The sequence below is a fragment of the Taudactylus pleione genome, unplaced genomic scaffold, assembly GCF_031769625.1.
Source record: "Taudactylus pleione unplaced genomic scaffold, aTauple2 ptg000954l, whole genome shotgun sequence".
Lineage (NCBI taxonomy): Eukaryota > Metazoa > Chordata > Amphibia > Anura > Myobatrachidae > Taudactylus > Taudactylus pleione.
The window spans coordinates 1,386,819-1,402,215 of record NW_028285355.1 but is presented as its reverse complement, the minus strand read 5'-3'; the positions used below and the strand labels follow the sequence as shown (position 1 = coordinate 1,402,215).

Genomic DNA, 15,397 nt, shown 5'->3' with positions numbered 1-15,397 from the left:
GAACAGAAATTAAATAAAAATAAGGAAAAAATCCACTGACCCCAAATCTTGATACAATACTGTGGCTGCCACTGGGCTGGGGAAGGTGCCTGTAGCCAATATCACAGGAGCGGAGTGTGATTGCAATCTACCTCCAGCTCTTCATTGGAGGCTGCTGCTGCGGTAGGGGTAGAAGGCCGGGACAGCGCAGCGCGGGCGCAACTTCATGCGTAATGATGTGACATCGTCCTTCTTCACGGTAGCGCATGCGCAGTGCGCAGCGCTCGTTTCCAGCCAGGGATGGGGTCCGTCCCCATTGTCTATTTGCGTCGCGTCGACCCGGACGAGCGGCGCAGCCTCTCGTCCTTGATTATTAAGTTAATCAGCCATGACCCTGTTGGGGCCGCGCTGAACCTCGGGGCCCGGGACGGGGGTACCTTTGTACCCCCCTGTCACCGGGCCTGTACGGGGGCAGCCGCAGTGGCAGAGCCTTGGAATGCCCCTAAGGCATTCCAATCGCCCCTAGGCATTCTTATAATGCCTATGCCTAGGGCTGGCTCTGGTTAAGTGCTCATTGGCCGAGAGAGGCGAGCCAATGAGTGGCTAAAGGTTACCTATTGGTTCTCACCATTGAAGTCAATGGTGGGAACCGTTCATTGGCTGAGAAAGGCGGAGGCTCACCTCTCTCTCAGCCAATGAACTGAGCGTTCATTACGTACCTGCCGACATTTCAAATATCGAGTTTGTGATATTGAATGTTGCCATTGTTTGTCAACATTCTCAACAAGTCAACATTTTATCTGTCGACATTATTATGAATATGGGCAAAAACATCCCTAACCCCAAAAACATAATATACCTATAGCTATAGATACTACAGTTGATTTTTAAATCTTGTTACAGATCCCGGCAAACCCCCCCCCCATGCCCCTTTCCCCTTCGCTCCAGGCTGCCGCCCCTTGCACATATTATTACAATAGATTTAACTGACGTTGAGCATTGTTGAAAAGGGAGAAAATGGGGACATGTTTTCTATTGCTGGGATAAGATTACTGTCTATGGAGGGGCGCTTGTTTACTTGAGCCAGCAATGAGTGGCGTTTGTATATTGCGCGAGTTAAACTGACGGCCGTGGCTAAGCCCATTCATTAGCCAGCCGGGAATATCGTTTTCCTAATAAAAGTTTCATACTCAGCGTGGCCGACGGCCAGGTGTAAGGTCTGTTTATGTAACTTGTTTTGTTCCATCCGTCTTATCATCTGCAAAAGCCCCAACCCCACACTAGTTAAATGATGTGTGATATAGCTAAAATTACTGTTTATTATTAAAATAGGCTACTTAACAGAAATTCAATTGACTTTTTAAGTACGTTTTAGGAAATCAGAAAGTGTTTTATTACGTGTGTGCTCAGATATAAGGCTGAGGCTTTTTTTTTTTTGCCCTTTTAACAAGTAATAAAAATCTGTCATTAGGGCTCTGTTTGTTCTTGTCCAATATCGCACTATTCTCACTTGGTTAATATTTATACACACTTTTTTCTTTAAACATTTTACAAATTGCCTTTTCATTTCGTTTTACAATTCAGTCTCTTACTCCATCGTGAAAATCAGATTTTATTTATTTTTTATTTACTTAGCGGCTCTGATGTAAATGAACTGTACAGTACTTCTCCCATTAATTAAGTTTGCTGGAATGAACTGAAGTCAGCAGCATGAATGTAGCTCAGCCACTATTTAACAGGACGTTGCTGTGTGTTGGCAATGTGCAAATTGGTCCTGTTAGCATCTACGTGTAGTATAATAATTCAGCTACCGATGGTAGGGAATAAACTGAGTTTTCTGCATTCTGTTTTTACCTTTCTGAATTCTTTTTTACCTTTTTGCATTCTGTTTTTACCTTTCTGCATTCTGTTTTTACCTTTCTGAATTCTTTTTTACCTTTTTGCATTCTGTTTTTACCTTTCTGCATTCTGTTTTTACCTTTCTGAATTCTTTTTTACCTTTTTGCATTAGGTTTTTACCTTTCTGCATTCTGTTTTTACCTTCCTGCAATCTGTTTTTACCTTTCTGCATTCTGTTTTTACCTTTCTGAATTCTGTTTTTACCTTTCTGCATTTTGTTCTTACCTTTCTGTATTCTGTTTTTACCTTTCTGTATTCTGTTTTTACCTTTCTGTATTCTGTTTTTACCTTCCTGCATTCTGTTTTTACCTTTCTGTATTCTGTTTTAACCTTTCTGCATCTTGTTTTTACTTTTCTGCTTTCAGTTTTTACCTTCCTGTATTCTGTTTTTACCATTCTGCATCTTGTTTTTACCTGTCTGCATTCTGTTTTTACCTTCCTGCATTCTGTTTTTACCTTTCTGCATTCTGTTTTTACCTTTCTGCATTCTGGGCCTGATTCAGAGTTGGGAATAGAGAGAGATCTCTCAACTGATCATTTTGGTGAAACCATGCTGCACTACAGGTGGGGCAGATTTAAAATGTACAGAGATTTGGGAGGAATGTTTCCAAACTGACATCTAAATTGTAGAGTAATAATAAAGTTGTGCAGTATTTGGGAGCTACATGCAAAAGCAGCCAGTATTTACCCCACATGTAAAAAAATGTATGTATTTACACCCCTTGCATTGCAACATGGTTTGTTCAGGTTCACAGTTGAGAGAGATATCTCACTGTATTCCCAACTCTGAATCAGGCCCTCTGTTTTTACCTTTATGCATTGTTTTTACCTTTCTGCATTCTGTTTTTACATTTTTGCATATGTGGTTACTATGGGAAAATTCTCCACTTGTCCGCTTCTCCACTTTTTAGAAGACTTGATAAATCTCCCCCCCTATGGCTCTTTGTGGCCTGCACCTTTAATGTACACGTGGTCCATTCTTTTATTGTACATGAAGGTGTTAATATGACTGATTGCAGAAATCACCATTCAGTAGAGCGCCGTTAATTTTGTCTCTTTGCCCAATGACCTTTTATTGTATGAAATCATCAACAGGAAACCATCAATGGTTTCTTCCCTCTGATGGTCACCCTTGCTCTCTTACTCTTGGGGCAGTGGACCAATCAGAGTTGGGGGGCAGTGCTATACTCTGTGTCCATGGATAAAAAAACATCACAGGGCTCTGTGCCATTGATGGTGAGCCACTGGATCTCCACTATTGATGGCAATCCCATCAACCATCAATGGTTGTTGACTACCAAGAAGAAGAAAAATATGGCGACTATAGCATGGTGAGGGGTGCCATCTCTCCTGCCTTTGATGTGTGTGGCTATTTCAAGGTGTTTTACTTGAGGCAAAGGGATGGAGGTGGCTTAGTTTTTCTCAAGCCCTAGACAAGTGTCCCAAGCAATGTGGTCATGTTTCCTTGTCACTATCCCAGAGGAGGCCATTGCAAGGAAGTATACAATAGGGGACAATACAGCGTACATCGGGATATTTGACATTGTATTTCAATTGAAATCTAAGTACAAGTCATACTGCCAACATGTTTCTCCTCCACTGTACCAGAGTACCAGAGGGAAGATGCAGCAGATCGATGATGTGGGCTGAGTGCTTCTCATCATTTGTCCCCTCCCCCTTATGGCACAATGATGGAAATCACAGCTCTATGAAGAGGGTATGGGTACAGTACAAGTTATTGTTTCTTTTATCAGTCACGCTCAGTAGTGTCCTTCATCTTTTATCAGTCACCCTCAGTAGTGTCCTTCATCTTTTATCAGTTACCCTCAGTAGTGTCCTTCATCTTTTATCAGTTACCCTCAGTAGTGTCCTTCATCTTTTATCAGTCACCCTCAGTAGTGTCCTTCATCTTTTATCAGTTACCCTCAGTAGTGTCCTTCATCTTTTATCAGTCACCCTCAGTAGTGTCCTTCATCTTTTATCAGTCACTCTCAGTAGTGTCCTTCATCTTTTATCAGTCACCCTCAGTAGTGTCCTTCATCTTTTATCAGTTACCCTCAGTAGTGTCCTTCATCTTTTATCAGTCACCCTCAGTAGTGTCCTTCATCTTTTATCAGTTACCCTCAGTAGTGTCCTTCATCTTTTATCAGTCACCCTCAGTAGTGTCCTTCATCTTTTATCTGTCACCCTCAGTAGTGTCCTTCATCTTTTATCAGTTACCCTCAGTAGTGTCCTTCATCTTTTATCAGTCACCCTCAGTAGTGTCCTTAATGTTTTATAAGTCACCCTCAGTAGTGTCCTTCATCTTGTGTCCTTCATCTTTTATCAGTCACGCTCAGTAGTGTCCTTCATCTTTTATCAGTCACCCTCAGTAGTGTCCTTCATCTTTTATCAGTCACCCTCAGTACTGTCCTTCTTCTTCTATCAGTCACCCTCAGTAGTGTCCTTCATCTTTTATCAGTCACCCTCAGTAGTGTCTTTCATCTTTTATCAGTCACCCTCAGTAGTGTCCTCCATCTTTTATCAGTCATCCTCAGTAGTGTCCTTCATCTTTTATCAGTCACCCTCAGTAGTGTCCTTCATCTTTTATCAGTCACCCTCAGTAGTGTCCTTCATCTTTTATCAGTCACCCTCAGTAGTGTCCTTCATCTTTTATCAGTCACTGTCAGTAGTGTCCTTCATCTTTTATCAGTCACCCTCAGTAGTGTCCTTCATCTTTTATCAGTCACGCTCAGTAGTGTCCTCCATCCTTTATCAGTCACCCTCAGTAGTGTCCTTCATCTTTTATCAGTCACGCTCAGTAGTGTCCTTCATCTTTTATCAGTCACCCTCAGTAGTGTCCTTCATCTTTTATCAGTCACGCTCAATAGTGTCCTTCATCTTTTATCAGTCACCCTCAGTAGTGTCCTTCATCTTTTATCAGTTACCCTCAGTAGTGTCCTTCATCTTTTATCAGTCACACTCAGTAGTGTCCTTCATCTTTTATCAGTCACCCTCAGTAGTGTCCTTCATCTTTTATCAGTCACGCTCAGTAGTGTCCTTCATCTTTTATCAGTCACCCTCAGTAGAGTCCTTCATCTTTTATCAGTCACCCTCAGTAGAGTCCTTCATCTTTTATCAATCACCCTCAGTAGTGTCCTTCATCTTTTATCAGTTACCCTCAGTAGTGTCCTTCATCTTTTATCAGTCACCCTCTGTAGTGTCCTTAATGTTTTATAAGTTACACTCAGTAGTGTCCTTCATCTTTTATCAGTCACCCTCAGTAGTGTCCTTCATCTTTTATCAATCCCCCTCAGTAGTGTCCTTCAAAAGACTTTAGCTGACCATATATGGTCGTGGGGCAACATTTTGGTAATATATTGTGATAAGCAACATGCACAGTGGCTTCTAATCAGATCGCCATGCAAAAAGGTGCACCCGCAATTCTGAGTTGACTAGCGACCCCAGACAACGTAGCCATGGAGGCTTTATCGTTCAACCATGTTTTCTAGCATTCCACATAAAATCAAACCCAACCAGATCTTAATCAGACATGAGAGCTCAATCATTGGGCAGCTTGGTTGAATTGCCTAAACTGACCAACCTAATGCTGGGTACACACTGGCAGATATATTGGCCTATCAATATGCAGCCAATATATCTTGTGCGCGTCGGCCAGTGTGTACCAGCAATATGTCTGTGAATGACGTAGTTCACAGACATGTAGCATCGGCTTTGCTGCACAACCAATGCCCAATATATTGAAGCAGCATGCTGTGTGTACGGGTGGTCAGCCAATCGCCCGTACACTTGCTGCAGAGGCGGCGGGGAGCGGGGCATGACACTCCCCCCAGATGACAGATCATGGTTGTTCAGTGTGTATTGTTGGGTACACACTAAACAGATATATCTGCAGATTATGGTTGTTCGTACACACTGAACGACCATCATCTGTGTTCAGTGTGTAGGAGGGGGCGGGTCCCGCTGGCCGGGGGTGGGGTCACTGCATGTGTACGGGCGGTCTGCTAATGCGATATGTCTGTGAATTACACCGTTCGCAGACATATCGCGGGAACACACTGGCCGACGGGCAGCAGATATATTGACCAATCAATTGATCGGCCAATACATCTGCCAGTGTGTACCCAGCATTAGGTGTGTACCCAGCTATACTTGCACGGTATTTGGTATGTACTATAATAATGTTTACAAATACACAAGTCAAAATATTTTGGGATTTGATGAGAATGAAAAATATTTGAGATGATGTTGCTTCCTGGGAAATGCGTACCAAGAACACAACATTGTCTTAAGTATTTTTCATTCTGATCATCTTATAAATTTTTTTTACATACATGTTTGTGAGTTATTATGAGTGAGAATCTTTTATATCACTGTATTTTAGGCTTTAGTGTTTTAACAGAAACAGCTGTTAGGACAAGTCAAGTTCAGAGAGTGTTCATGTAAGAATAAAGATGTGTAACTTTCTATTCACCATGTGCTGTATGTCAGCTGAACGCGGGCTCTGGCGGTTATTAATCTTACTGAAATGACAGCAATATACAACACACCTGCGTGTCAGCAGTTCTCATTCGGTTTATAATTATTATTAATGGTGCCATAGTGGTATGAACAGGAACATATGTTACTGTGATGTATTTGATTATGGATGGGAGCTAATCACATTATGGACCTAGGCTTGGCATGTTAGTCGCACATGTTCTAGTAATATTTCATGTTATTAGCAGCGATGGAATTTCAGTGGTCTGAAAAATAAAAAGACTCTTCTACGTAAGGTAAACTCAATGCCTACGCTCCTGTCTCTTTCCACAGAAAGGCCACCGGTTTCTCTCTCCCCACCGAGGACAATTCTGGTCAATGTTGAGGAGAAGCGCTGCGCCATGGATGTGAAAGAGAGGAAACCTTACCGATCCCTGAGCAGGCGGCACGACACGGAGCGCCGATACACCAGCTCCTCGGCCGACAGCGATGAGAGCAAAGTACCGCAGAAGTCTTACAGTTCCAGCGAGACCCTCAAAGCCTACGACCAAGACTCCAGGCTGTCCTACAGCAGTCGGGTGAAAGACATGGTCCATCAAGAGGTCGATGAGTTCTGCCGATCTGGTGAGTGCCAATAGGTGGACGATTTGTACTCTTGTATGCTTATCTAACCCCTACACTCTTGTTTGCTATGGTAGGCATTAGGGATCTATATGTGTTTTAGGGGTAATATCCGCTATGCAACATTTTTCCCTTAAAGCAGTTTGGTTGGAGCCCCTTCCCTAATTATCCCAGTTTTTCTAAACTCCAATGGTTTACTCCACCACAGTTTCTGCTTTTCCAGGTACCCCTGTATAGTGAGCATACAAAAAGATTCAGGGGTATATTTATGAAAGTATTCTTGCCAGAACCCCCCCAAAAAGCAGCCATGTTCGAGGGATAACCGCAAAATGTAAGCATCCCCAGGTTGTGTGAAGGGGCTTCTGCAGCAGAGGGGGGTTATCTGCTGCCCTTCCTCTATTTCGGATGGCATAAGCACCTTCCTGATTTTGCAATTGGAAACGGAGGACCCAACTGGGGCTGCTAAATTGTCAAATGTATCCTATGAGCTTCTCTTCAGCAATTTTCATAGGAAAGGAATTCCGTACCTAGAAGCAAAGTGATAGCATGTAGTAGTGTTTTTCGGCAAGGGAATATATTGATTTACATTTTGCAAATTTAGTCGTAATTATCTAATCACCACCGCATTATAAAATGCAGATTGAGATAAATATGCCCCATTGGAGTTATGTTAGGACAATGGCCCTCATTCAGAGGCGCTCGCAAGAAGCGAGCGCTCGTTCTGAATGAGGGCGGCCCCTTCTATTTTTTAGTGCGGCCTGCTGGACGCTAGCTAAGTTGTGGGTTCCCACCCTCAGCTTTAGCGACCGACCAGGTTGATGGTCGCGATGGTCAAGACCATCGTGAGTATCGGGGCTTGAGACGAGACCGTAAGGTTGGGCCTAGGCAACCGCAAGCCCCAGGGAGCTTCCTGCTCTGATCGAGCAGGAAGCTCCCCACTGACATCACTGCTGATGTCAGTGCAGCCGCCCACAAAACAGCAGGCGTTTGTGTAGCCACCCCACCACCCCGCCTACAAAACGGGGTGAGCTGTCAACATCGACAGTAGCCCCTTTCGTAGTGAGCTCCGGAGCAAGATAATTTCTCTCTCGCTCCGGGGCTTGCGCACGTGCAGTGCGGCCGCTGCGCCTGCGCAGGGCCTTTGCATCAACCCAGTTGCGAGCACTCAGCGATTGCCACCGGGTCTGAATGAGACCCCATGTCCCTCTGAGTAGGAATCGGTGGTCTTGTTCCTGATTCAGACCCGTACGCAAGCGGCCGCTCGCTCGTACGTGGCCGATGTTATGCATTTGTGCATGCCTATGCATCGCAGTGCGCATGCAACTACTAGTTTCAATGATCGGGAAGCGCTCGCTCGCCCAGCAAAGACAGCCCAGTGGAATGAGTGACAGGAGAGGCTGTTTGTGGGTGGTAACAGGGGCAGGCCAGCAGTAACAGGGGAGTAAAGTTGCGAACGCAGGCGTGCCTGAGTGTTTCAACGCCGTTTCAGAGGTGTGCATAATTAACAAGCAGCGTCATAGGACACGTCACCTGGCTGGTTTTTACACAGGAGTGCTTGTAGTGCTTGCGGTAGGGTACAATCAACCACAAGCGCTGCGGTCTGATCCGATGGTTCCCGATGTACCGATGGTTGTATATACTTCCTGGAGATGACGTACGCTAGTGGGCGGCTAAAGACAGGCTGGTGGGCGTCTGGAAACACAAAGTGGTCGCTCGCCAAGACATAGTGGGCGTGCTTATGCCTTGCCGTGCGATCGCCTGCCTTGACGTCACTTGGCTGAATTTGCATACGCTGGGAGCGAGCGGCCGCATCTAGCGAACGGGTCTGAATCACGTCCTTAGTCTTTCCCCTTTGTAAATTTGTAGTCTCAGCGGGGTACTGAGGTTTACAGGTATAATGTCCTAGGGTGAATACCTCAGCTACAAGGCGTTTTTAAGTAATAAGACGTCCACTGCTGGCTACTGTGATCTGCTGGTGCGTCTGAAGACACAGATATGGGATCAACTCGGGGGCATATTTCTAATGTTTGCAGGTTGTGCGGGGCCATGTGCCCGCACAGCACACCCTGCACCCATAAAACTTACCTCTCCAGAGTCCCACGTCGGCTGGGGTGTCTGCGTCTGTAAAAACGGCTGTAAAAATGGGCGCCATGGCCATTTTCCCGGTGACCTGCACATGCGCTATAGACTCTGGGCACACTCTAGTGCCCAGAGTCTATAAGTGCGACGATGGGCGCACACCGCTCAGTGCGCAGCCGGCCCCTGAACAGATAGGAAGGGGGCCCGTGTCGGAGACTGCACATGGGCCACATCTTCTCTAGAAACACCCCTGGATCAACTGCGTGAAGGTCGGACATCTGGGTAAATCTCAGGTTACTCAGGATGTCCAGCAAAATCGTGCTGCTATGGTCAGTGAAGCTGTGTCCAGGGACATTACCACTCAGAAAATGGGGCCAACATGCCCCAGTATGGAATGTTCCCCATCGCTGTCCACAAACGCCAGCTTGGCTTTGGGGCTCAGCGACGGACGTCGCAGGATCAGATTTGCACCTGCGCAGTACGGCTCCTGTGCATGCGCAGATCTGCAATCTTGTAAATTTACTTAAATATCGAATTCACTTAAACCCTTGAATTAGACCCTAATTGCAAACAAGAATAAGGTTTTTTTTTTTAATATATAATATATATCGTAGACCTGGAATAGGGAGCCAGAAAACATTTAGTTATTTATTGTAATAATTTAATACTATTGCATTAATAATGATTTAACCAGTGCTAGCACAGTGTTTATCCAATAACCTTCACCAACAGAAGCTGGAGAACCTTACCACCTGTACTCACTTTTATAAGCTCTCTGATTTATAGGGTCATGTACTGTAATATCCCTATCTCCCGCGCCCTTTGTTAAACAAATTCCTAAGGGGTCTATTCATCATCACTTACTTTCTACAAAAGTAGGCGAAAATTAAGATTTTCACCTACAGGTATTTTTGTCGAGATTAAGTGTCAGTGTTATTCATCATTCATGTAACGCAGGAGATATCACTGATACTGTTCCTCCTGGTTACAATTCTCCCCCCGATAATTTCCACAGTCCTCATACTATAGTACTATATAGCCCCCATGCTATAGTACAAAAAGTCCCATACTATAGTACTATATAGCCCCCATACTATACTACTATATAGCCCCATACTATAGTACTATATAGTCCCCATACTATACTACTATATAGGCCCCATACTATAGTACTATATAGCCTTCATACTATAGTACTATATAGCCCCCATGCTATAGTACAAAAAGTCCCATACTATAGTACTATATAGCCCCCTTACTATACTACTATATAGCCCCATACTATAGTACTATATAGTCCCCATACTATAGCACTATATAGTCCCCATACTATAGTACTATATAGAACCCATACTATAGTACTATATAGCCCCCATACTATATTTCTATATAGCCCCCATACTCTAGTGCTATATAGCCCTCATACTATAGTACTATATAGTGCCCATAACTATAGTACTATATAGCCCCATACTTTAATACTATATTGTCCCCATAATATAGTACTATAAAGTCCCCATGCTATAGTATTATATAGTCCCCATACTATAGTACTATATAGTCCCCATACTATAGTACTATATAGCCCCCATACTATAGTACTATATAGCCCTCATACTATAGTATTATATAGTCCCCATAACTATAGTACTATATAGTCCCCATACTATAGTATTATATAGTCCCCATACTATAAGTACTATAGAGTCCCCATACTATAGTATTATATAGTCCCCATACTATAGAACTATATAGTCCACATACTATAAAACTATATAGTACCCATATTATAGTACTATATAGTCCACATACTATAGAACTATATAGTCCCCATACTATAGAACTATATAGTCCCCATACTATAGTACTATATAGCCCCCATACTATAGAACTATATAGTCCCCATACTATAGTACTATATAGTCCACATACTATAGAACTATATAGTCCCCATACTATAGTATGGGATGTGGAATATATGAAATTCATCAAGTCCCGAAAAAGCATTTTTCTACCAGAACATGACAGTGATACTGTATGCCACCCTGAGATGGCGTACAGCACCCGATGCAGCAGAGGGATCTGAAAAGATACCTCCCTGCTGTGTCCTCTTACCTTCAAGCAGCTCCCTCCCGGCTCCCCGAGCTCTCCTCCTGTAAGCCGGGAGCAAGGGAGAGGGCACAGCAGGCGGGGGACCTACACGGCGGGGCTGCACGATATGTGTGGGAGTCGGCCTCCAGCGGCGGCTGCAGCCATGCGGCGGTGGGGGGGGGGGTCAGGCGACAGTCGGCGGGGATAGTCGGGGCCTCCAATACTTGAATTGAACTTGCAGTGAGTTCAATCCTTAATGAACACTAAGGAAATGTACGGTATCTCTGATGAATAGGACCCTACATCTCTCATAAGAAGTTTAAGGGAGTAGTGATGTGCCCTACCGAACATGGAGGTGACATCGCCGGGAATTGAATCCCCCCTCCCCCATTGAATCTACATTATTTTCAGGCTTATTTGAGTTCTTTCCAACATTTTCTGCTGGTCCTTCATATAGAAGATACTGTCGTAAGCTGTAACTCTCATGGTTACAGCATTTATCACATAGTCTCTTCATTGGACTTGTCATGAAATATAGTTACACTCAGCTCCTTTCTTCTATGAGAGTAAGGGGCCGCTACTCAGGGGGACAAAAAAGCTGCCGGTACTCCCCTAAAGTCACAGCAGCTCCCGCACTCTGGCTAAGGGGGCAGATACTTACTGTATTCATTTTACAAATCATTTCACTGATTAATTTCCCGTTTCTGGAACTGCAGTAACAACTGAGAATGAAAAACTTGTGAACCCCAGAGTAACACCACAAAATAAAGCACTGATCACATATAGGGGTCTAGTTACTAAGCAGTGTTAGGAGACAGAGTGAAAAGTGATAAGAAAGTGATAAGGTGCCAGCCAATCAGCTCCCAACTGTCATCTCACAGGCTGTGTTTGAAAAATGACAGTTGGGAGCTGATTGGCTGGCACCTTATTACTTTCTTATCACTTTTCACTCTGTCTCCTAACACTGCTTAGTACATAGACCCCATAAACACTTACATCATCTCCGTGTCATTTTATAAATAGTGCAAAATGTCATGAAGTGCATTGGAGCGCTCAGCGATGTAATTCACAGAGCGATCCTGCAGTTTCACACTGGTACAGTGCAGATGACAGAGAGACCCTTCAGTCCTGAATTTCTATTTATTACCGACCTTACCAGATTCATACTGTAAAGTTGCAGATTACAGGAACTTCTGAATTCCTATCATTCTATAAATCACGAAGGACAGATTTACCGTTTAAAGTTGTAGGTTTTCAGACTCTTTTGAAGTCCTGAAATTGTATATACTGCAGGTCGTCGTACAGACCCGCTCTGTGAAGTTGTACTGTTCTTTATACAGATAATATTTACTGAAGCTCCTGCCGCCTGGAACACCTTATTGTGCGGGGAATGGCCTTGGCTGGCTGCAATCTAACTTCTCCTGGCACTGATACGGCTGCACACATCCCTTAATGTAATTGCAAATGTCTAATTTAGCAGTAAATAGCTAATAAATTGCATTTTATTGTACCTTATTAGACTTAGTTATTGATAAAACAGATAGCATTGCATTAACAGCGGCTCTTGCTGGAGGTAACGAAGTCGAGAAACATCGTATTAATCCCTTCTCAGCCATCATGAGCCGTCATTACCAATGAGTAAGGTTAAGTGATCTGCCCACGATACGCTAACGGGCTTGTAGGGAAACAGAATGGACGGACAGAGCGGTCTGTATAAAGTCTTACGTCATTCAGTCATACAGTATATGGTATGGAGGCACATTTATGGAAGTATTTGGTGCCTGGGTCTTAATTAGGGGTGTGCGAGGGGTGCCTTTTCCCTACTGCACTGTGGCACCAGTATTTGGCTTGCAGGATTCTTGGAACTAAGGCCCTCATTCAGAGCCGTTCGCTATTTGCGGTCGTTCGTTTAAAAACAAGGGGTGGCTATTCAAATGATCCGTACGCACATTGCAGTCTGTTCACACCTCTAAGTCTGAACGAACGAGCAAAACATACGCTCGTTTATTTGTTAAAAACGCCCCCTGGCCGCTCGCACCATACGTCATGTCCGCTATTTATTAGATTAATCGAGTACATCGAACAGCGTATGAACTGCTCGCTATTCTTGTGGTTGGTGTTTGCTACCACAAATTTGCGAGCAGTTCTGGCTATAAAATAACCCAGTGACGTGGACAATGACGCTGCTGTTTTAAATATACACACCCATAAAACGCCCGTTTTGACCTTTAAGCACGCCTGCGTTCGGATCTCCACTCCCCATTTTCAAGCACCTTCCCCTGTTACCACCCACATACGCCTCATTCTGTCATTCAAAATAGCAGGCACTCGCAATATAGCGTACAAACGATTTTCGGCCGCACTGACTAGTTCGCGCATGCGTACTAAAAACCGTACGCATGCGCAGATGTGCAAACATCGCTCGGAACGAGCGTACTGCCGCTAACGAGCGGCTCTGAATGAGGGCCTAAGTTTCTATAATGGGTGCAGGGTATGCGGGGCACATGGGCTCCTGGATCCAGGGGGTCCCACACCGCACACCCTGCACCCATTAGTCTTCTACTTACCTGCCCGTAGTGCTGCTCTGCAACGCCAAGCCGGCGCTGCGGAGCAGCAAAAAACACTGGGAAAATGGCGGCAACCATTTTCCCGGTGACTCGCACATGCGCAGTACTGCTGTCACCAAGAAAACGGCGCAGGCGACATGTTCCCGGAGACCAGCGCATGGGCAGTAGATTCTGGCAATGGGACAGAATCTACTTCACCCGGTGCACCGCAGCATCGCCACAGAGAGTAAGGGGCCCGTACTGAGGGCCTAATTCAGAGCCGCTCTCTCTGACAGAGCGCTCGCTCTGAATCAGGGCCGGGCTTTTTTGGGGGGATCTGCCTCTTGACTGCTCACATAGCTGTGGGTGACCACCCACAGCTATTGCGAGCAGCCATGATGATGGTCGCGATGGTCAAGACCATCGCGACCATCGGGCTTGTGACGAGACCCTTGTGGTAGGGTCTCGTGGCCGCAAGCCCCAGAGAGATTTCGGCTCTAACAGAGCCGGAATCTCTCCACTGACATCACTCATGATCTCATGGGAACGCCTCCGTTTGGGCAGCCACCCCCCCCGGCCCGCCCACCAAAGGGGGCGAGCTGTCACTCAACATCAACAGCTCGCCCCCTTTGGTGCGAGACCCGGAGCGACGGAGTGCCCATCGCTAGCTGGGTCTCGCGTATGTGCACGACGGAGCCAGCTCCATCGTGCACATGCGCTGTGGGCCACCATCGACCCGGTTGCTCAGCGCTTGCGAGCGGGTCTGAATCAGGCCCTGAGTCTGCACACGAACCCCTTCCTCTCTTAAAACACCCCTGCATGGAACATCACACAGCAGCATAGACATCCTCAGCAGAGACGCCTGGCGTGTCCTGATTCTTCCTGGTCCCGGCATTATCGCCATGCTATGGCAATTGCAATTGAAGTTGTTGGTGGGGACAGCTGTTTTTGGAACCAGGCCCGTATTCAATTTGAGGTGAAGAGTCAGTTTTTGCGTGTTTTTGGCGGAAACTTTTCGCCGATGATGTCATTTTCGCCTGTTTTGATTTTACGCCGTATTCAGTTTGGAAGACTTTTCGCCTAGGCGGAAAGTCAATGCAATGTACTAGGCGGAAACGTTTTGCCTATGAATAGGAGGCGGAAAAAAGTACAGAATTGGGGTTTTGGGGTGCAACGTTGCGGGAACCCCCGTGCAGCCTTCAGACAGTCCCCCAAAGATAAACTGCGTCAAAAATAAAAAAAAAAAACACTTAAGGACACCCAAAAAAATCACTTTGAGTTCGGGGGCAAAAAAAAAAATGTTGGGGGACAAAGATAAAAACTAGCGAACTTGTATGCCCCAGGTGTTTTTTGATTGCAGGTGCTTGCGCAGGTGGATTTTTCACGATTTTTTCAACTTAACTTAACAACTTTTAAATATGCTGACCCCCATTTTCAAGTACCCCAAATTTGCTGTGATAAGTTATTTTCTGCAAAAAATACTCCTGAATACTATTCTGCACCACTTGTACAAAAACGATATTTAGCAGCTATTGAGCCCGTTTAAAAACACCAAATACCTTCAGCAAGCCAAATCGGGGGGTACCACAGCTAACCCCCATGTCAGAGCATCTTTTGGGGGGTGTCAGGCTGATTTCCCCAAACCTGACAGTACTTTCCGCTTGTGTAAGTTTCGCCGGGTCCCGTTTTCGCGTACTTTCAAA

General features: G+C 45.0%; 1 protein-coding gene across 1 annotated transcript in view; it reads left to right on the top strand.

Moving 5' to 3' along the window:
• Positions 1–6,694: 6,694 nt before the first annotated feature.
• TENM4 (teneurin transmembrane protein 4) overlaps positions 6,695–15,397 on the top strand; it is a 677,831-nt gene continuing 669,128 nt past the window's right edge. The window contains 1 exon segment of the mRNA XM_088459938.1: positions 6,695–6,981. Within this exon segment, the coding sequence (XP_088316064.1) occupies positions 6,759–6,981 (223 nt within the window). The 5' untranslated portion in view covers positions 6,695–6,758.